Source organism: Camelus ferus, chromosome 15, assembly GCF_009834535.1.
Source record: "Camelus ferus isolate YT-003-E chromosome 15, BCGSAC_Cfer_1.0, whole genome shotgun sequence".
NCBI classification, from domain to species: domain Eukaryota; kingdom Metazoa; phylum Chordata; class Mammalia; order Artiodactyla; family Camelidae; genus Camelus; species Camelus ferus.
Window position 1 is genome coordinate 33,079,679 of NC_045710.1, and position 22,192 is coordinate 33,101,870.

A 22,192-nucleotide genomic window follows, 5' to 3' on the forward strand; every position below is an offset into this window, starting at 1 on the left:
ACCCAGCCTGCTTGCCCCTAGGAGAATGATCTTGCAAATACTTTGTGCTGGTGTAGGCCAGGCTTCCATTGCCTGCAGCCCCTCAGCCTGAATTTCAAACCCATCTTCCCGGTGTTTTAGGCTCTTTGTGGTTGGTTTCAACATGCCTGTCTTGCCTCACCATTTATTGGGACCCAGTTCTCTGCCTTTTGCATTGACTGTGTTGGCCTTCCCCTCCCCCTCCCCCTTTCTCTTCATGGTCTATCCAAACCTTACCACCTAGCCAAGCTTCTCTTGAGAGCACTGTTTCCTCGAAGTCCTCCCTGCCTGCATCAGCCATCAATGGTCTCCCCCACTGAAACATAGCAGTACACATAGTCAGCGCCCTATAAAGTCACACTGGATTCTTGCGTGGTTTTTATCTGATTCACTGATGCTAATAGGTATCAGTTTTGTCCCTCCAGCTGATCTCCATAAACTCATGAAGGGAAGGGCGTAAGTTGCTTCTTTCTCTCCTATCAAGATAAAAGTTATATGAATTTCAGCATTTAGTAGGGCTTCAGTAAATAGCTGCTGCCTCTTTTAAACCTCAGCTGTGTTGAGATATTCCTGAGGTTCCAGAAGCTCCTCCCTCATGGAGGCACCTTTGAGGGTTGACCCCTTGGGTGAGAGCCCTGGTCTGAGGTTGATTGTCAGCAGTTCAAGCTTCTTCAAAGATTTTCTTTCCTGTAGCAGATTTCCCTGAGGTTTGCACATCTGTCCAACTCAAAAAGACCATCCTGGGATGAGTGAAGCATTAACCATGTGGTTCTGGCCCGTCTTGTAGGGATTTGAAACTGGACAACATCCTTCTCGATGCAGAAGGTCATTGCAAGCTGGCCGACTTTGGGATGTGCAAGGAGGGGATTCTGAACGGCGTGACGACCACCACATTCTGCGGGACCCCTGACTACATCGCTCCCGAGGTAAGACTGTGGGTAAAGGGCCACCTCCTCCTACTGTCAGGACTGAGGCCTGAGGCCTGAGTCCATCCCCATATGCCGAGGTCATCTAGCAGTACTAGGGGGAGGCTCTGGAAAACAAGGATGGATTCCAGGGAGGAGGGAGAAAAGGAAAAGTAAAAGGCTTACTGATTTCTGCATAAGAAGTGGTGGTGATGAGGAGACAACGGTGAACTGAGAGTAACAGGCCATTCCCCAAATCTGGGCAAGTCCTCCCTGAACATCCTCCCTCAGCCCAGTCCAAAACTACCAACGAACCTAAGACCAAGAGATGCTGTTGAGTTGTATCATTATTTTCACTTGTTAATAACCAGAACAAAGGAGTGCTATTGATAAAGGCAGCAATTAGCTTTATCTACAGTTATTTGCATACAGTAAAGCCAAGAATTAGTTGCATTTCTAGTATAGCGCTGATGCTGTGTAGCCGGCACACTAGATCAGCAGGACGAGGACAATGACTGAGCCTCATTTTAAGTGGAGATCAGAGACGTTCATTATGAGCCTCGCCAATGGGTTGCCTTTCATGAACGTTGTTTGGATGTTTTATTCATCCTAAAGTGTTTGCCTCAAATTTCTCCAGGTCAGTCTTGCCTAGACTGAGACATACTTAGTGTGATGTGATTCAGATTTAAGACATAGTCTGTCATAGAAGCTTAATAAAATGGTCTGGAGGGTTCTGACACATGTGAGATAAGAAGGAAGTACCAGCCCCCTTCAGGCATTGTCCATGGTGGGTAGGGGTTAGCACATTCAAGTGTCATTTCTTTCCAGGGAGCACTGTTTGAGCACCTGCTAGACACAAAGCAATGTGAGGATAAAGAATAGACTAAGATATTCATGGCTCTCCTAAAAGAACTTTATGTCTAGAGAAGGTGACAGATAAGTAAACAAGTAAGCAGAATCAAGAGGTACACAACACAAGATGGTAACCTCAGAGATGATGGAAGTGTGGTTGAGTTGAGTTGTAGAGAATCAGCAGGATTTCCTTTGGTGGTACGGGGTGGGGAGCACTCCCGAAAACAACAGGAAGGGTCAGAGTAGGGGTGGGGTGAGGTGGGGTTTAACAATCCCTGGGCTCTGAGTTCTTTAAGGCAGGGGCTGTGTTTATAATCTGGGTACACCCAGACTCCAGAACGCAAATCAGGCTTTTAGTAATGGTTTGTTGAATGACTAAATGAATAAGAACTTGTCATCCAACATGAGCAAAGAACAGGAGATGAGAACATCCTGGGCCTTTTTTTAGGAAAGGAATATAGTGTGGCTAGAACAGAGGATTTCTTAGCACTCTTAGTAATGAGTGAGATTGAGAAAAAGGACTGAGGAAAGTGGCCTGTATCGTGTAGGATCTGTGGAATGATTAAGGGTTTCCCTGTGGAGGGAGAGACATCATCAGACTTGTCTCAGGAAGAAGACGGGCAATCACAGTGCAGATCAGAAGGCAGAGAGTCAAGGAAGGACGATTGAGTCTTTTCATAACCCAGACAAGACATGAGGAGGCCTGAGGAGAATCGTAGAGGGAGAGTGGTAATAGGTAAATTCTCACTGGAACCTTTATCTTCTAAAACATCTGAAGAGTAGTGATTTCAGTCTCTCTCTGCTAGTATGTTCCCCTAGGAAATCACTGAAAGCAAGGGCTTTTGATCGGACCTGCTTTTTCACCACCCTCCTCATTTCCTCTTTAAAATCAGAATGCTTGGTTCCAGGCCCTCTGAACTGATGCCAGAGTCAAAGGGTTGATGGCCCAGTGTAGTAGTCGAGGGCCCAGCCCAAGACAAACACTCACTTTATGATGAACAAAACACCCACACAGCTTTCATGAAAGGCAATCTCTTGGTGAAACTTACAATAAACAACTCAGATCTCTGTTTACAGTGGGGCCCAGACACTCTTCCTTCCCATCTGCACGTGTACCAGCATCGCCACTCCACGTGAAATGGCAAACAATCCCTGGTCTTACTGTAGGCAGATTCCACTGATAAGGGTCTTGCTCCCTTTACCAAGGGCCATTGGGAGGACTGAATGACATCATGCGTCTAAGGCATTTAGCACAGCACCTGGCCCATAGTAAGTATGGGGTCACTGGTGGCTCCATCACAGCCACCTGTTGCTGTCCAGTTAGGCAATGGGGTGGGAAAAGCACAGCCCTGAGAGTAGGGATTCCAGGCCAGACCTGATCTCTAATGCCCCCATGTGACCTCTATCAAGTCACAAAATGTTTTTGACCCAAATGGGACTAACAGTTCCTGCCCCACCCACCTCATCAAGCTGTTTGGAGAATCTAACAAGATAAGAGAATGGAAATGCTTCAGAAAGTATAAGCCTGTATTCAAACAGGAAGGGTTGTGAGGCGCCTGGCTAACCCCGAAACCAGAGACACCTTCTGAGGTATTAGCCCTTCCTCAGGGCTTCTCTTCCCACCACATGCCCTTGGCTGACTCCCATGGCACCCCCTCTCCTTTCTCCACACCAGGCCCCAGTTTCCCAGCAAATGGCAGCCAGCCCTGAGTGATGCTTGACATCATCAAGCCCAGTGCCGGCTCTTTGACCCCTGCTCTGACCTGTCAAGGGGTTGGCTGCCACACCAGGTGCCCTCCCATGGTGTGTGGAGCCTTGCTGCTCTCACCAGCTCCATCCATGACAAGGCGTTTAGGAAGCAGATAATTAGGGCCAAGCCCCAAAGGAATTTTATTAAAAAAAAAAAGCCACCTAAAACAGTAAGGCTCTGGAGGGGCCTGGGGAAGGGTGGGCAGGGCTGCTCTGTGGTTTCCCAAGCGCCATCCTGTCTGAGCCCACACAGGGCCACCTGGAGGCCACCTCCCCACCACACTGGCGAGGCACAAAACTCAGCTGTGCCACCTCCCTGAGGCCGAGGGGTGGCTACCTTAGCACCAGGGCCCCCGGAGCCCAGGGAAGAAAGAAGCACACCCAGGAAGATGCCCTCAGTGGGCACACATGGCAGCCAGTCTCCTGAGTGCTGGAACTGGGCTGGTCACGGGGTAGATTCAGAAAAATGCTAGAGCCCCTGCCCTCTGGTGGCTTATGGATGCCCTGGGGAGACACTTGAAAAACATAACTAAAATCACAGTAGTATATGGAAAGTGTCTGCCAAATCTTAGGGATAGGCAAAGGTCTTAGGGTATCAGAGGATTGGAGAAAGTTTGGAGAAATCCAGGAAAGCTTTCTGGAGGAGATGAGTGATAACCATGACCTTGAAGGTGGTACCATGGTGGCCCAGGTTGGGGCACTAGGTCTTTCAAGATTGAAGGAGGCGCTAGTTTTAGCTTTGGAACATAGCAGCATGACTGGCTTCTCAGCGGAGCTTGTGACTCTGACCTTCCAGACACCATGTGCTGACCACCGGGCTAAGAGACCAAAGGTACTAGCGAAACAGGTTACGAGCCCAAATAATTTGAAGTTGGCTGCATTTTCTGACATTCCTCTTCACTCTAAATTCAGAAGATTCCTAAAATGTGCTTTTTTTCAAAATGTTTCTGCCCATCTTTTTATTTACCATTTTCAAAATGTTTCTGCCCATCTTTTTATTTAATCCCAAACAATCTGCAATCTACAATCTCTAGAAGGGTGTTTTGAGTAACCCAAGGAAAGCCCAGATACTCAGGCTCAGCCTCCTCTTCCATCTTGGAATCTGAGAACCGGAGAACTGAGCCTTGTTCTGAAACAAGCTACATGAGAGGTTACCTGCCTGAGGTGTCCTGCAAGCTGGAATAGCCTTTGCCATTTTGGGGGGAGTCCTCAAAATATACCCTCTTTGAGGACATGCACTCTGATCGTGATTCTCTCCTACATCCTCACTTTTTTTTGGAGTTCTTTGTAGAATTGTAGCACTGAGAGCAGCCAGAGATGTCCTCTTACCCACCCTCCTGTTTCTGGGCAGCACCATGCCCAGTCCTGCCCTGACTGATAAAAGGAAAACATCATTGCAGGATAGAAACATCACTTCACAATCCCTTCCTTAGTGGTGGGAACAGCTCAGCATTATTTCTGCTCTGAGCCACACACACCTCATTGGCCTGCTGCATCCAATATACACACTGAGACCAAACCTCATAGAAGAAAAATTGGATTTAGTGGCACCTTCCAATTATATAGAGCTCTATATTTTGCAATAGGCTTTCAAAATCATCCACCTTAATTAAACTTGTGAGGTTAAGCTGACAGTCTGAGTTTCATCTGAGAAATGAGGAAGTCAAGTGACTGGCTTGAGATCACCCAGAAAATGTAATGCCAAATGTGGGGTGAAAATGGGTACTTCCTGGTTGGTCTTCCGCCTCCTTCCGGCACACGGCCAGCACTGCAGATAAAATTGGGATAGGGCAGTTACTTGGTTTTCAAAATGCAAGTCAGGAACTTCAACCAATGCTCAAGCAAAGAAAGAGCAATTTGTTCCCCCGGAGGACAGGCTTTGGGTGTCAACTAGGGAAAGATGGCCACCAACAGAGTGCCTCCCAAATTCAGTTGTCACTAATTTGCTGGCTTAGAACCTGATTTTTTGTAACACAGCTCCGCTATGAAGGAGCGAGCTGGAATTGAAGATGCGGGCCTCCCCACAGGAAGGTGCGGTGGTACAGGCATGGTCCTGGGGGGCAGCCTTTGGTGCCCTGACGCTGCCATTTCCTGAACAGATCCTGCAGGAGTTGGAGTACGGCCCCTCAGTGGACTGGTGGGCCCTGGGGGTGCTGATGTATGAGATGATGGCTGGGCAGCCCCCCTTCGAGGCAGACAATGAGGACGATCTGTTTGAGTCCATCCTCCATGACGACGTGCTCTACCCAGTCTGGCTCAGCAAGGAGGCCGTCAGCATCCTAAAAGCTGTGAGTTGTCAGCCCTCACCTGCTTTCTGCTCCCTTGGCCTTCCCACCTCTGCCTGTCTGTCTCTCTCTCCTGCAACCCACTCCTCCTTTCTCTCTCTTTCTCTTTGTCCCAGCTCTGCTGACTGCTGAATGCCAGGGGTAGGGGGTGGCCACCCCCTGAGAGCCCAGGCCTACTATAGGGAGAAATGGGGCCTGGGACAAATTGCTCTTCTTGTGAGAAAGGGACACCATGTCTGTGTTTCCTGGGGAAAGTTCTATGCATGTGCGTGTCCTCCAGTACTTCAGTGGGGACAGAACCAACCCCTGCTATGCTCGGATCCCCCCTGCTGCTGATACTCTGGGGGCTGGACCCTCCTTCTTTACCTGCCACTCATGGCCTGTTTTGCTCTGGGGCCCGTGACAGCTGGGGTGGGAGGTGAGTGGAGGAGAGAGGGGGAGAGGCATTGTGCCCCTGTGTCCACAGCAGCATCGCTGATCAGAAGTGTCCACTCAAGCTCTCTGCAGCCATGCTGAATTCAGACACATAATAGGGACTGTCCCCATCCCTGCAAATAGTCCCTCACAGGTGATGATGCTTAGTACTTGCTCAACGCAGCCGTTGCTGCAATAAGACAAGTAAGTGGTTACCTGCCCCCCTTAGGAGGAGGCCGGGGAAGCTGAGGTGTAGGAAAGGTAAGCAGACCAGTTTACCTGGGAAAGGTCGCCCTACTGGTTTGAGGCAGGACCAGGGTGACAGCCCAGGAACATTGACTTCCAGTCCAGGCTCCTTTTTGCCCATCAGAATGCCCCAACGTTCAGAGGGGGAGAGAGGAAGAGAAAGAGATGCCACAGTCACAGAATCTGCCGTATCCAAATATCCACTTTATTTTTCTTGTTTTTTCATCAATTTCCAATAGTTACCTAATTATGTGTATTTTACAAAGAAATGTTGTATTATTCTCATTAATGGGAAATTAAATTATTGGAAAATAGTATCACTTGCCATAATTAATTAACATACATCATCATATCAAAATGGTAAAAAGACCTAAAATCATTTTGCAGGTGTCTCGGGGGACACGTACGATATTTTGGGAAGTGCCACCTCAGAACAGGCTGCTCTTTCTGTAGTTCATTTTGTCCCTCCTCCTCCCTGCTTTCCCTCACCTCATTCCTTCCCTCTCTTCCTCATCTGCTTCTTTCTCTACCTTCTCTCCCACCCATTCATTGATTGAATGAACTACTATGTGTTGAGTGTTTCCTGTGTATCGGGCCTCGTGCCAGATGCTAAGTAAGCATTGGTGAACGTAACAGCCATCAGCCCTGCCTTGTGGAGCTTGCGATCTGGCGGGAGAAGATGGGGCAGTAAATACAAAACACATCCGTGCGTGGTCACAGTTGGGATTAGAGCAGTGAAGGAAGCAATAGAGTGTGTTCACTCATGCGTTTATTTATTCAACACATACTTACTGAGCATTTCGTATGTGCCAGGCACTGTGCCAGGTGCTGGCTAAGAAAAACCTGTAGACTCGGAGGCAGCCAGAACTCCCCCAGCAGAGCTGGTCACTCACCCTGAGCACTGAACACCAGCTTGAGTCCCCTGCACCCCACGTGGGGGTGATTTGCCATCCCAACACACACACACGCACACACACACGCACAGACACACACACACACACACACACACACATACAGACACACAGACACACACACACACACACACACACACACACACACACCCCGCCCTGGAGACATTTGGCAACATCTGGAGATGTTTTTAGTTGTCACAACTTGGGGGGGATGGTGCTAGCTAGCATCTAGTGGATAAAGCCCAAAGCTGCCACTGAACATCCTGCACTGCACAGGAGACCCCCAAACAAAGTATCTAGTCCACAATATCTTTAGCACAGAGGCTGAGAAACTTTGACCTACAGAGATTCAGAAGCAGGAGATCATGCCTGTGTCAGTTGGTTGGTAAGGGTAAAGTCTCCGGGAAAAGGAAAGAGCCTCTGGCCTGGGGTCGGCTTCCTGAGACGTTAGAACCTGTATGTTTATCCATCACCCTGATACTTCCCCTTCCAGAAGTGGGAGGACAGAAAAAGCTGAGGAAGTAAGGAGAAGTCTTCTATTCCTGTGGCCTTGGAACACTTCACTTCCTCACATTGTCACTTGATTCTAGGGCCAGACTGGATTTTCCATGACTCTGGTCACTGAACCATGTCTCTGAAGGCTGCTGCCTATGTGCAGAACTCTCAAGAAGGCTATATGCATCATAGAATTACGCAGTGCACAACCTGTGCAACAGTAAGTGGCGGTCCTGCTGCCTCCCCTCCTCAGCACCATGCCCTGAGGCCCAGCCTTCAACCCCCTTTTCAGTCGTCTCAGTGTTCTGAGCGCACAAGGGGAGCCAGGCACTGAGCCAGGTGCTGGGAATACGGGACTGATTCCTAGATCATAAAGCTCACCAAGGAAAGGAGATGTCTAAGCAAATTATAATTCAAATAAACAAGAAGCATGGGGTCTCAGATATCCACAGAGGGGTGAATCTGGACAGGTTTCACAGAGGAGGCAGCATTTTGACTGGTTCCTAGAGGATACTTGGGGATTGGAGAGAGGCCTTCGACCTGGGGAATAAAGGATGCAAAAGGTCAGCAAGAGAGACCGGATTCAGACTGAGTAGTTTCTGTGTGCCAAACTTAGGGGTGTAGACTTTATCCTGTGGGTGATAGTAATCGGGTTGTTTAAGCAGGGGTGACCTCTGCCAACCACTCGGTTAGAAGGATGATGTGCATTGGCACCATTCCCAACTCACGTTCACCAAGCATGCCTTCACTGTCTTATCTGTGGCTCTCCCTTCTCCAGTAGCATTTAGTCCGGGCTCAGATGCTTTGGTTTCCAGGTACCAGGCAGGAGTCAGTGAGAGGCTCTCCCTGCCCAAGAAAATCTCCCTTGCTGATAAAGCCTGAAATGCTATCATTATAGATTTATTCATTTGGATTATAGTTTGTCCTCTTACATTCCTTTGTTTAAATCCAGACTCAGCCTTCACCCCATGAAATATAACACTCAGTCTCTGACACACAGGCACAGGTACAGCCCTGCCTGTATTTGGGCAGCTATCAGAAACACTTCCACCTACCAGCACTGGGTTTTTTTTCCGATATACACCTGCTCGGGTAAATTAATATTTTCCATCAGGGCTGACTCATTGAATAGGAAGAATAATTTCACCTGGATGTGTGAGGATCACAAGACACCAACCAAAAAGTATAAAACACATCCATGTGGTTTTTATAGACAAGCATTGAGAAATAATAAGCCTTTCTTTTTCTTGTTTTTTATCTGTTAATCTATGTGGGTATTTTGTGTGAGAGATTACAAATTCAATTTTTTTTAAAGTAGGAGGAAGAAGAGGAAAGGGGAGGAGGTGCCTTTGATAATTTACCTTAACTGTTTTCTTTCCTTACCTCCAGAAGGACTGTTGAGCTCTCAGTGTGAGTTTATCAGACTTTAGTTGCCCTGATGAGAAGCCTTGAGAATCTGAGGAGAATCAGGGAGTTGGAAGGAGTCTGAGTTCCTATTCCTGGTTTGATACCTTGTTGGCTGTTTGTCCTTGGCCAAAGAGAGATTATAAAGTTAATTAACCTCTCTGTGCCTCAACTACCTACTTATAAAATAGGGATAATAATAGTATCTTAGAGCTTTGCATTTGGATGAAATGAGTCAATGCATATATATACTGGTGTCAAATGGTGGCTGGTGCAAATTCTTATAATTCTATAAGAATTGTAAACAAGGTCCTACTGTTTAGCACAAGGAACTATACTCAGTATCTTATAATAATCTATAATGAAAAAGAATATGAAAAAGAATATATGTGTCTATAACTGAATCACAATGCTGTACACCAGAACCTAACACAACATTGTAAATCAAGTATACTTCAATTAAAAAAAAGAAAGAGCACCCTGAGGGGCAAAGCCCCTGAAAGTGCAGAAAACAGGCTTGGGAGGGGATACTGAAGACGCTGCCTTGGCTGCCTTCCATCTTTCCCTCGCAGCCTGTGCCTGCCTGCTCGGACCTTTGTCCCTGATCCTGTCTCTGTCCCCATCCCCACAGTTCATGACCAAGAACCCCAACAAGCGCCTGGGCTGTGTGGCAGCGCAGAATGGCGAGGATGCCATCAAACAGCACCCATTCTTCAAGGAGATCGACTGGGTGCTTCTGGAGCAGAAGAAGATCAAACCACCCTTCAAACCTCGAATTGTAAGTAGGCCCCGAGCCCGCTCCCCGCTGAGGGGCAGCCTGCTCCCTGAGCACAGAGGGAGGGTCTGGGCACTTCTGACAACCAAGCTGACCAGGGCAGGCGGTCACCGAGGGGCCCTAGGAGAGAGTCTCGATGGCCTTGGGAGTTGACTGTTGACAATACATAACTGGGAGCTGTCACCAAGATGATACCTTATTTGGGACACAGAAGAACATTTTGATTTTAATACAGAGTTATTTGATCAAAAATTATAAATGATACTAGCTTTCCATATGTGGTAGAGATATTGTTTCTTTATAGGTAATTTTTTTAACAAGTCAGTTTAAAGAAAAATATTAACTAGATAACCATCGCAGTAATTATGTGGAGTGAGCACAGAGCAGGAAGCTGAGACTCAGAGACTGGCATCTGGGGAGGACTGTCCCTGGGGCGGCGCATGGGGCCAGCTCTGTAAGAGGCCGTTTCTTTAGGCCATGTCTCTGCCTTCCCTGGCCTGCTCTCCCTTCTGACCTCTCTCTGGCCTCAGCACACATTTCCTTCCAGGTTCTTGGGACTGTTGTGATGATGCCATTTGGGGGAGGGTGCAATAAAGCGGTTGGAAAGAGGAATAGGACTGGCGATCCGATCCCGGACTTGACTCTGAGAGCAAAGACCGTGTCGTGGCAGTGATCTGCTGCTGTAAGGAGTGTGTGTGTGTGTGTGTGTGTGTGTGTGTGTGTGTGTATAGAGGGAAATTCTTAATTCTGTTGGATTCTAGCCCAATGAGGCAAATCATTCAGACTGAAAATTTGGATAGCCAGCTGGCTAGCATCCTGGGAGTGAAGGGAGGCATGTAGCATAGGAAGCTACTGGGCAGAGCCCCAGAGCAGTGGGGCTGGGGTCTCGGGCAGGGAAGACCTGGAATCATCTGGTCCACCTGCAGTCACCGCACATTCTGTCGGAAGACCCCCTTCTCCCTCACTTCCAAGTACAGGAAAGACCCTCCTGTGCTTGGGGAATCATGAGAGAGGCATTCCATTATGTTCTGGAAGGTTTTCTGAGGAGTGATGATTAAGAGTGCCGTGATTCTCTGAAATGTTCTGTGTTGGGGGTAACTCTCAGCTGAAGGGTGTGGTCTGGGCCTTGGCCAGACAAGACCATTGTAGATGGAGTTCCCTGGACACTCAGTCCTGTCACCATTTCTTGTTTGCTTCCTCCTTGGGTTTTTATGATTTTTGCTGGCTGGCACACAGCTCAGAACAGGCTAGACTCAGGTTCACCTTCCCTTCCTTGTCAACATTACCCCCACTCCTGCCCCTCTCCCCAGGCTCTGGGGCCTACTGTGCCGCCGCCATGCCGGGGGTTTGGAGCAGGGCTCACCGCACTTACCAGCTTGCCTGAAGGCTGCCCTCCCCAGCCTCAGGGTCTCTGCAGGTGGTCTTTAAGGACAAGATGAACTGCTGAGATTCCCCCAACAAAGCCAGGGGAGGCAGGAAACTAGAAGCCAGACAGAGGAGGAGAAACTAAAGACTCACATCTCTGGAGGAAATGTTGTTGTGGGTTTAATCTAAGTTAACCAACCCAAAGAAAATTGGGAAGTAGAGCCATGTAAGGAATCCAGGCCCAACAAAAAGGAACCCAAGATGAAAGCAGGGACCCATCAGCCAATGCAGGTCTGCAAAATGCTGTCAACTCCAGTCCAGACTCCAGGTCAACAAAAGGACTTGATGCTGGCCTTGCAGAGGGCTTGGGCAGGGCTAGAGGAGCAGCCCCTCCTGGGGTGCAGGTTGCAGGTGACAGGTAAACCCCGGGGACCATCAACAAGAGGTGTAAAGGGGAGAGAGGGCTTGGTGGGGCAGAGGCAGGCGGGAAGTCTTTACTGAGAGGCCATGTGGGAGCAAGGAATTCGAGAAGATCTTTACAATAAAAGGCATGAGGAAGTTTTAAAGGATGGGTTCATAGGGAAGAGTCTCTCACTGGAGTAGATCAGCGGCAGGACATTGCTCAGATCCAGTGGAGGCGATAGCTCTGAGGTGGCAGAAGTCCCGAGAAGCTCTGGTCTCCAAAAGCTCTTCCCAAAGCCTGAACACTGCTAGGGCTTCCTCGCTAGGGCCCCCACCCTCAAGTCTGAATTCAGAGCCCAGTGAAGGTGCAGACCTGAGAGAGGTGACCCTTTGAACAGTACCTGGCTTCCCCAGAGTGAGGGAGGGGTGGAAAGGACAGGTGTGAGGTTTCTGTGGGCCTGTGGGACAAGTAAGGAACCAGACACAGTTTGGGGGAAAAGTGAAGTGGGACTCAGAGGCCGAGCTTGTGACCCGGTTCACTGTGGGCAGGCCTCATCTGGCCCAGGCAGGCAGGGATCACCGCAGAGCTGTCCCTTGGCCAGGAGTATAGGTGCTCCTGTGGGCAGGGGGATAAGGGACCCCCAGGAACCAGCAGTAGCAGTATATCCTGGGTCAGGAGGTTAGGTGGGACTCCCTCTCCACCCAAAACACCAGGAACATGTGTTTCTCTTTCTTGGGTCTCTCGAGGACCCCCAACCCAAGGGCAGGACTATGCTTGCGTCCTCTGCTTAGGGCCTCAAGTAGGTTTCTAGGGGCCATCCAGGAGCTCCCACCAAGTTCCAAACTGTCTTAGCGTTCCTAAAGAGTGAGTTCATCGTTGCCTTGGAAATCACCCTCTGTGCATGTTCCCGCTCACCCCTGCAGACCTCCAGAGTCATCCTTGGCACTGCTGGGGGTCAGAGGAAAGGGCGCTTATTTGGTTGGTTTGAAATCGGTTCAGAGAAGAGAATTAGAACATCTAAAGGAAGGATAAAAAGGGAAACTTACATTGTGCAAGAGGTGTTTCTGGTCACATTTGGAGCTGAGTGATACTGATTCTACTGAGTCTCAGCTATATGGCGGTAAAGATTTAGTCAGGTTATTGAGATCTCTGATCACATTATATCCTTAGAACTAGAGATTTCTCTCCGGAGATATAACCAACTTGGAAAAGAAAAGAATGGTCTTCAACTAGTTAGCAATTTGAAAGGTGTCCTGAAGCTATCCCTTAACTGAAGACTCTTTCCTGAAAAATGTTAATGGCACCACCTGAGTCATCTGTGGGCTTGTGTGTAACAGATTTTAAGTTGAATTAAAGCCCACTGCAGTGATGGACATAGACTATATTTCTCATCTCTGAAAGCCCTTCAGGACCAGTGTGAAAACTCACACAGGTGTTTATAAGCCATCACCTGCTCTAACCAACTCAGGATTCACCCCGGAGGTGTATGGTCCTGCCTGGCTGGCTCAGATGCCAGCAGTGAGGACGGCTCTGGGCTCCAGGGCCAGTCTCCCCGCTCCAGGGCCAGTCTCCCCCACAGACAGAATAGATAGCCCCACACAAGAGGTCACTGAAGAGACACTAGGAAATTGAGGTGGGCCCCCATGGAAGCCATCTTCTATTCACAGGACAGGGAGTTCCAACACTGGATAGGCTCTCTTTGGGCCTAAGGTGTCCTGTGACTTGCGGACACATCAGATGCCTTCTCAGGAAAGCAGGGAAAGAAAGGTTTTGACAGAGGGAGGAAGGAAAACTGGTTTGAAGACTGACATTGGTAACAACTTCCCAGAATGCTGGGCCACAGGTGACAGTGTGAGTTTCTTATGATCTTAGGGACAGACTCTGGGTCAAAGATACTGTGAGAAGGGAGGGGACAGGTCCGTGAGCAAACATCTCCAGCCTGACACCTTGGTGATGGCCTCAAGGAGACAGTTGGCATGTGTTTCAGCAGCAGAGAAAGCAAATGCAGACTCCCCTAATCTCATCAGGCTGAAGGTCCCCAGGGCATTCAGGAGGGGACTCTGGGTCTCCTCTGTCTTGGGCTGACTCTACTTACCCCCTTCCCATTCCCTGTAGACCAAAATGCCACCCATCCCTGGAATCCTGCTGAGGAACTCCTGCTCCACCCCTCAGATGGCCCTGATGAATCTGAGCACCCTGGGGGTACATCCTGCCTGTCTGATTCAGGGAGAAATTGGTTTTGTCTGGTGGTGGGTGCTGGAGGTGAGGCTGAGTGAGCTCATGTCGTCCAGTCTAGGCATTAAGAAGAACCAAAACACAGTGACACGTTTTCCAGGACACCCCCACTCCCCTGGCACAGAGGAGCCCTTCTGTGGCTGGTGGGTGCGGTGAGCTTGCACTCTGCCCAGGCTGGCTCAGCTGGAGACCAGGCTCCCTGGATCCACCCCAACAGGGGCTGACTCTGGCAGGAGAACAGCTCCCAGGCCTGGTTTCTGTCCCCTCTGTGGGAAGCCTCACCCCTCTAAAGTTACCACCAAGGAGATTGTCCAGATTTGTAGCTGGAATTTGGCCTCTGGACAGGTTCTATCACACATGTAGGTTGGCCGCTGTCCCCTCCGGGCCTTTGCCTTTTTGAGATGTTTGCTAAGCTGAGATTTCTGCTCCCTGGCGCCTAAGCCTCCTTGTCTAACCCCTGCTCTGACTCACCAGCTGTCAGTAGTCCGACTGCGTTTTCACCCCTTCACACTAACCCAACCCCAGGACATTTTTCAGTGGCCTCTGCTTCTGCGTGGAGATTTCCTTCTCATCTTCCCTCCCGCTCTCTTATCTTGTCTATTCTCCCTCCTCTACTTTCCCTTTTGTGCTCCTCCTGTCTGCCTTCTATCCACCCACATGCTCAACTGATTTTGCACAAGTGATGTGCCCTCAACACCAAACTAAAGACTTGGTGCCACCATGCACTCAAATCAGTTTTCTGGCTTGCTTCAAGGTGAAGCACCCCTAGCAGAGGACGGGCAGGGGAAGAGAAAAGCCCGCAAGGCTGGAGCTAAGACCTTTGATGCTGGAAAAAGTCTCCAAGCTTAGAATTCACTGGTCTATCCCACTGGGGATTTGGTTCCAAAATGGTGGCATCATTTGCTGTCATTCAAAGCTGCCCATTTAGCTTTTGTGTTATGGGTAGGCTGGCCTGCCTTAGGGACCAGAGGGGGCAGACGTGATGTGTTTGGTGTGGTCAAAGGGCAGTATCTGACATTGTGGATCTGGGAGGTATTTTGCTCACTCCCAGCTTCCCTCCTGTGCACTCCTCCCTTCCCCCACCACCTCAAAAGCATCAGGCTCTGAGATTACGGCGCCCAGGGCTTCAGCGCTAGAATGGGGGGAAGCCCGCAGGAGGGAGAGGTCTGCCTCCCCAGAAGCCTAGCTGTCCTCAGTGAAAGCCAAAGACAATGAGGGAAATGCTGGCCAAGTAAACTTCTCTTTGTGTACGTGTTCTCTCTTTTCAAGTTTGCTTCAGTGTGAATGTCCCTCTTTAAGGTAAGGCCTCCAGAGTGGGGAGTCTCTCCAGGTAGGTGAGCCCTCAGGCCTGGTGACATGGAGGCCCCTTTCAACCTCATAATCTGTTCCATCCAGCCATCCACACTGCATGGTGGGACCCTGAGGGAGGCCTCTCCTGCATGCTCCTGCATGACTGGGCTGTGCTGAGAGAAAACTGGGAAGTGGGCCTAAGACCCTCACACTCTCAACACCTCAGCAGCCGGAGGAAGAGCCCTGCTCAACAGGCAGCCCCTTCCCCTAAAGCCAGCCCACCGGCCTGGGGACCCTGACAGCATGGACCATGAAGACAGAGTCCCAGGAACCCTGAGAGGCTGTCCTCATCTTCCACCTGATAGAGCGGGAACAGGGCCCAATCAGTCCTGGCAGATGTCAGTGAGGAGCTGGCCTGTATCCATGCCAGAGCAAGAGCCCTTAACCTCCAAGAGCCTGCAGCATTCCTCCAAGAGCCAGAATACTGGCCCCGGGCTGGAGGGCATGGGAAAAGTCCAGGAACATGTTTTTGGTAGTTGGCCCAGTGGACAGGGCATTGGCTTTCACCCCAGAGACTTGGGTGGGAATAAAATTGCTATCACAGGTTAGGCATGTGAACTTGGGAATTTACTTCTGGCTTCCTTGAGCCCCAACCTTCTTATCTGTAAAATGGGAATGAGAATATTGGCCCATAGAATTACTGCAGGATTAAATAACAAACCTAAGATGCTTTGTGCGCTCTAGATTCTCAATAAATTTTAGTTTCTTTCTCTCCGTTCACCGCCCCCAACCTAACCTGCTAAGCCCCTCTTCCACTTATCCCAAGACTCCAAGAGTTAAGAGTTAAGGATTGCAGGAGGTGGTGTGATGTTTGGAGGCTGGGAGGTGGAATCAGTTACAGCCAGGTTCCAACTGGGAAAATAGGATCTTGGGAAAGTCATCTCATCTCTCTGAGCCTCAATCTGCTGATCCATGGAATGGGGACAATAATATCTACCACAGTGGATTGCTGTGAGGAGGGAAAAAAACTAATGATATAAAAGGATTAGGACCGTCCTGGATACACAGTGAGTGTTGGGCATGGTACTGATGCTAATAGTGATGGAGACAGTGGGGGTCTAAGCTGAGGGAGGCTGGACTGGGCAATACTCCTGTTCCAAAGGAGAGGGGCCAGGAGTTCAGAAGAGAGATGACACCCTGCAGTCAGGGAAGCAGCCATCCATGACAGGGCAGAAGGGCATCGGTAGACTGGCAAAGAACACAATTCAGACTCTGCCAGAGAGCCTCCTGAGTCTAATTCTGGCACAGCTGCTGGTCTGAGCTGGAGGAGACTAGAAAGGAGGTGCTGCAAGACAGTGACTCACCCCAGATGCCAGTATTCCCAGCCCTTTTGCCCCTTGGAATACCCCCAAAGGTCCTCCCATTATTCGCCCTCCTTTTATGCTGTGAGCTTACGACCTTCACCATCACTGCCTTTGGTCTCAGCAGTGTTTTTGCCGAGCCCAGCTGCATGGCTCTGTGTCCCCACCCTGAGATGGTAGCCATCACAGCTTCCCAACGATTTCTGAGCTAAACAGCGTCAGTGGAGCATCTTTGGCTCTGCGCAGGAGATTCCTCCATGAGGGAATTCTGACTGCAGGAGCATCCCTGTGGCCTGGGGATGGAGGGCCGATCTGTGTATCACCTTGGTCCTCCTGGCCCCCCAACCCCGGGGAGGAATTTGAGGCCTGGGCTGGGCATTTCTATAACCTCCAAAGTTTTTATCTATGACTTAATAGCTGTTAGGTTGGGATTCGCCTTCCTGGATTCACCAGACTAGTGTATATTAAATATAATCTCCTTCCCGCCCCATGAGCACTGGAGGTAACACACACATCCTACCTGGGAGCATGGAACCTACTAGGTTGTGTCTGACTGAAGGTGGGGAGAGCAGGTGCCATCAGGGAAGATTCTAGAGAGTTGCTAGACTCTGACAGAGAAAGCCAGGAAGGGTGAGGAGGAGAGAACTACATGGGAAGAGGCATGGAAGGAAAAGGGAAAGGCTGGATTCAGATCCACTCTTTTTAATGGGTATTTACTGAGCACGTGCTTTGTGTCCTCTGGGAAGCCTTGGAGGGGGAGGATGACCCAGAAGAAAAGAATCCCCTACAATCACATCCACGTCATCACCACTGTGAGGAGTTTAGATGGCAGGAGGAGATACTGAACTTGAAATACTTGAGGAATACCAGGCAATGGGATAAATTCTAGGATTTGACATTGGGAGGGGAGTCTTGAGGTTTGCCTGTCGAGGTTGGAGGACAGAGCAGAGTGGGAGAGGTGGCGTGAAGAAGGCGGCCTCGGGGGAGGGGAGGGCTCAGTTTGTGAAGTTTTGTTAAGGTTCCACATCAGCCTCAGTCTCTTCAAAGTGAGAAGGCCTGGCCCATGGGCCCGCAGTCTGCCCACCCTCCATGTCATTCGGGCTTCTCCTTTCTGGGACTTCGTCCAACCCCGAGGGGATTTTCTCCGACCACAGAACTTGGCTGTCAGTGGAGTATTTCAGGTGTGTGAGCCCAGCTAGGTATGAGGCAGGGTCCAGAATGACTGGAACAGCGAAATATGAAGATTGCCTTAAGTAAAGAGATGGGAAGATAAGCCTGGAGTGGGGTTTGTCAACTGCGATGACTTAGGAAATAAACCAGACCTTGACTTGGGGCTCCAGCCATTCCATCCTCCTCCCCACAAGCAGCTGGCCCCTCAGCTAGTGTTTGGAAAGCACAGGATTGGATTGGTGGTCTTCCTGGGGAGGTGTGGCAGATTCTGGCTACAGGTACCCAGGTACCTGGGATGTGGGCATTCCACCGAATGAGTCAGAAAACCATCACCCCAGAACATGGGATTCCAAGAATTTAGCCCCCAGCCTGTAGGGCAGTGAGCTACTAGGATGACGCTGGGCGGGGCTGGGTCCAGGTCCCTGCTGTTGGAGTCTGTGAGACCCTGAACAAGGCCCTGAATGTCTCTGCATCCTTCCTGTAAAGTGTGGGGCTCATGTGGTCCCTAAGATTTCTCCCACCTCCAGCTGCTCCACATAAACATGCTCCAGGAGAGCAGGGATGTGTGTGGTTTTTAAGTCAACTTTATTATAATAAAATTTACAGACACTCAAACTTACCTGTTTAAAGTGTATATTTGGATGTGTTTTAACAAATGGATGCACCCCTGTAACCACCAGCACATGAATATCCAGAAAGGTCCCAGGTGCCTTTGCCCCAGGCAATCTCTAATCTGCTTTCTGTCACTGGAGAAGAGATTCCTCTTCTCTAGGGTTTCATGGAGATGGAGCTATGTTGTATGTTTCTTGTGTCTGGCTTCTTTTACTCCGCATCATGTGTTTGAGATTCGAGAATTATCTTTTTACCTTTTTAACATGGAAAAATTCAAGCATGTACTAAAGCAGAGAGAAAAGTGGACTCGTCAGTGGTCCATCACCCAACACCAACGATAAGTAAGCCCTTGTTAATGTGTTAGGGGACGGATTTTCATCTGTTTTGTTCACAGTTGGCATCCTCAGCAACAACTCCTAGGACATAGTAGGGATTCAATGTATATGTGCGGAATGAATGAATGAACTGTGTAAATCTACAGTGTTTTCCAGAGAATCTTTCTGTCTCAGTTCCATCTCTAAATTCTCATCTCTCCTTTTATGGCTCAAGATCTATTCCAGTGTATGCCTGGGAATTTGGGGTGATGAGATCCTGTGTTAGGAAATCTGAAATTGTTGAATGGTAAGAGAAGGTGGGTGACCTCATCTTGACTTGAGAAGCATCTATTAGAATGTTTACAATTCCCGTTTCAAAGCCAGCAGGCAGAGCAGTAATAAATCCCGGGCCAAGAGAGCTTGATCCCCATCCAGGACATCTTCATAAATATGGGGTCGGAGGGGTGGGAAGATTGGTGAATGGAGGATCAGGGCTTTTGCCATGACCAGATTGGAAAGTTTCTTCTATGGGCATCAAAAAAGCTTCCCTAGAGTAGTTAAACCCACCAGCTGTCAATAGTGACACTGCTTTGAAAAGCCAATGGTAAACGGGAAAGGGCCCCACAGTTAGACACAGAGCGGGGCCGGCTTTGCCACTGTGTGCCCACTTCCAGCAGGAGCAGGCATGGGTCCTGCCACTGCACGTCCCGCTGCATGGGGCCAGCTCGCTGCAGAGCCTGGCATGGGCGCTCAGGCCTTGGGCAAGCCAGGGCAGGTGATACGCTGTTTCCTCCTAAGGCTCTTTATTCGTGGATGTCAATACTGTGTTTTCGGCATGCTTTCAGTTCCAGACATCCCTGCTGGGTGCCTCTTTCCCCTACTTCTGGTCTACCCATCAGTGGGTTGTAAAATTAATTTAGTGGGTTAGGTGCAGAAAGCATTTTTAATGAAGAATAGAATAGAAAGGAACAAAGGAGAGTATTAGACTAAAACACAGAGCGCATCACATATTGTAAAAGTGAAGTGTAGCTTGATGTGTCTTTCCTTGGGGTGGTGGGATGAGGTTATGTGCACTGGATCACACATAAGACGTATTTCTTACTCTCGGTCATAATAAAGAATTTAGAAGGGCTGTGCTCTTCTTTACCTCTGATGTCTAAGAAATGACCCCAAATGGCCTGGTGGGGATGGTGGCCTCACTGTGAGGGACACAGGGCAGAAGGCAGTTGTTTGCTTGCTTGTTTGTGTTTAGCAATAACACTATCGGCGGAAGCCACTGAACTGGCTGCCTCTGCTGGGCTCAGCGCTCTAGCCCTCTGCACAGAGGACCCCGTTGACGCCTCTTGGCAGGAGGCAGGATGCCAGGGACACGGCCCTGGGGACGGAATGAATTCCATCCTGGCTCCACCTCTGGCTGGTGCACCTCAGGCAAGCTGTTTGCTAGTCTTTCTGGTGGGGGTAGTAGCAGCACAGCCTCCCAGTGAGGTGGGCATGAGTTTAAATAAATCAGGCAGGTGAGCTTCATGATGTAGCGCCTGGCACCTGGGAAGGTCTCCATCCACAAGCTTTATTATGCTGCCCACTCAGAGGAACTGAGCCGTGTCAAGCACGGTGCTGGTACTGGAAATACACAACAGACACCCAAGTGATGCCTCCAGCCTGTGGAGGAGACAGTTACAAATTAAATCATTTTATAGCCCCAGTGACAAGAAGGACTCAGGAAAGAGAGGCACAGGGCGATCGAGGTGTGTGAGGGGGTCCAGCCTGGGTTGAGGATGGTTCCCCAGGAAGGGGCATTTCTTTCCCACATGGCAGCTCCAGACCCTTCTTGTTGGCAGCAGATTGGAGGCCTCGTGGCCACAGGAGCTGTTTCAAAGCTCCTTTGCAGCATTTGAGTGGGAAAGGGGCACTCCTTTCCTCTCTTGAGTGGTCTTGGAGGGTGGCAGGCTCCCCTCTGTGAGAAAAGCTTCTGCTCTGGGCCACTGTCTGGGGACTCAGCAGGGTCCACTTAGTTAGGGCCCAGCTGTGAGCTGGGTACCACTGGTGCCAGAAGATGCAGGTGGCCCGACTTGCCCCAAAATGCTACCTGCCTCACTGGGGAGCCAAGATTCTTAGAGCACCTGGAGCTGCCTCTAGGCCATTTACAAATTTCAAACTGAAGGTCGCCAAGGGCCAGTAAGCACTGTACAGGCAATGAGAATATGTCCACAACCACATGGCCCAAAATGAATCTTGGCTGAAACGTATGCTTTATACTTTTGTTACCAAGTTTTAAAGTCAAATAGTCACAGCTGAAGGTGTGCCTACGTGTGGAGCTGGGCAGGGTTGGGAGGGTTTGGGGAGGCAGGTATCAGCACCGCCCTTCAGACCCATCCAGAAATGTCTCCTTCCCTAAAAGGAATGAAGAAATACTGTGTCTGAGACAGATAGCTTCTCTTGGTTTTGAAAGAGCCTCAGACACACAGCCTGCATCCTGGAGACTTTTCTCAACCATTTTCCTAGGGACACGTCAGCCTTCCCATATAGCACCACACAGGCCAAAGGGAACGCCCCAGGCTGAGGCCCCATGATACGAGGGACTTGAGCAAAGGGTGTCATTTCAGGTCCTGAGACTGTCAGGGTTTTCTTCTCTTTGTGGACTCCTCTGAGAGAGTGATTGTACCTCAGTGAAATTCAGGCCTGGTATGAGGGGAAGCCTTTATGTCTGTGGTCCATAACTTAGCCATGAAGTCAGCACCCCTTCCAAAATCTGATGGTGTACTCTCTCCAGGAAAAACCAAGTGTGCCCATACAGACTGCACACAGGACTGTATTTTACGAGGTTCACAGAAGCCCTGAAGTTCCTTCTCTGATGCACGGTTTGGCAAACTCTGGCCCAAAGGCCTAATCTTGTCCACTGCTTTGTTTTGTGAAGCCCTCAGAATGAGAATGGGTTTTACATTTTTCTTTTCTTTCTTTTTTTTTTTTTTTAATAGTGGAGTATCGTCAGTTACAATGTGTCATTCTCTGGTGTACAGCACAATGTCCCAGTCATGCTTATATATACGTATATTTGTTTACATTTTTCTTAAATGGTCAGAGAAGAGTGTTTGGTGACACTTGACCATTAAAAGACATTGGAATGTTCGTGCCCATAAATAAAGTGTTACTGGGATGCAGCCATGTTCAGTCACTGACGTCTTGTCTAGGACTGCTCTGGAGCCACAAGGCAGAGTGGAGTGGTCGTGTTGGAGATCCCATGGCCCACAAAGCCTAAAACATTTGCCAACTGGCCAGTCAGAGGGCCAGATCCTTTGCCAGTCTTGCTCTAGAACTGAGAACCTAGGTCAAGAAGCTTGCTTGAAATACTTTATTTTACTTAAAATGATTGAGCCATAGAATTTGCAGG

General features: G+C 49.4%; 1 protein-coding gene across 3 annotated transcripts in view; it reads left to right on the top strand.

The window, feature by feature from the left end:
* PRKCE (protein kinase C epsilon) overlaps positions 1-22,192 on the top strand; it is a 470,469-nt gene that overhangs the window by 436,690 nt on the left and 11,587 nt on the right. For 2 of the 3 annotated variants that reach the window (XR_004326300.1, XM_032497438.1), the window contains exons 12-14: positions 806-944; positions 5,624-5,812; positions 9,911-10,057. Coding sequence is in view for 2 of the 3 variants with exons in the window: in XM_032497438.1 (XP_032353329.1) it covers positions 806-944; positions 5,624-5,812; positions 9,911-10,057 (475 nt within the window). In the remaining variant the exon portion in view is untranslated. Of the gene's footprint in view, positions 1-805; positions 945-5,623; positions 5,813-9,910; positions 10,058-15,326; positions 15,446-22,192 lie in introns of those variants that run through there. The other variant, XM_032497439.1, reaches the window with a different exon arrangement.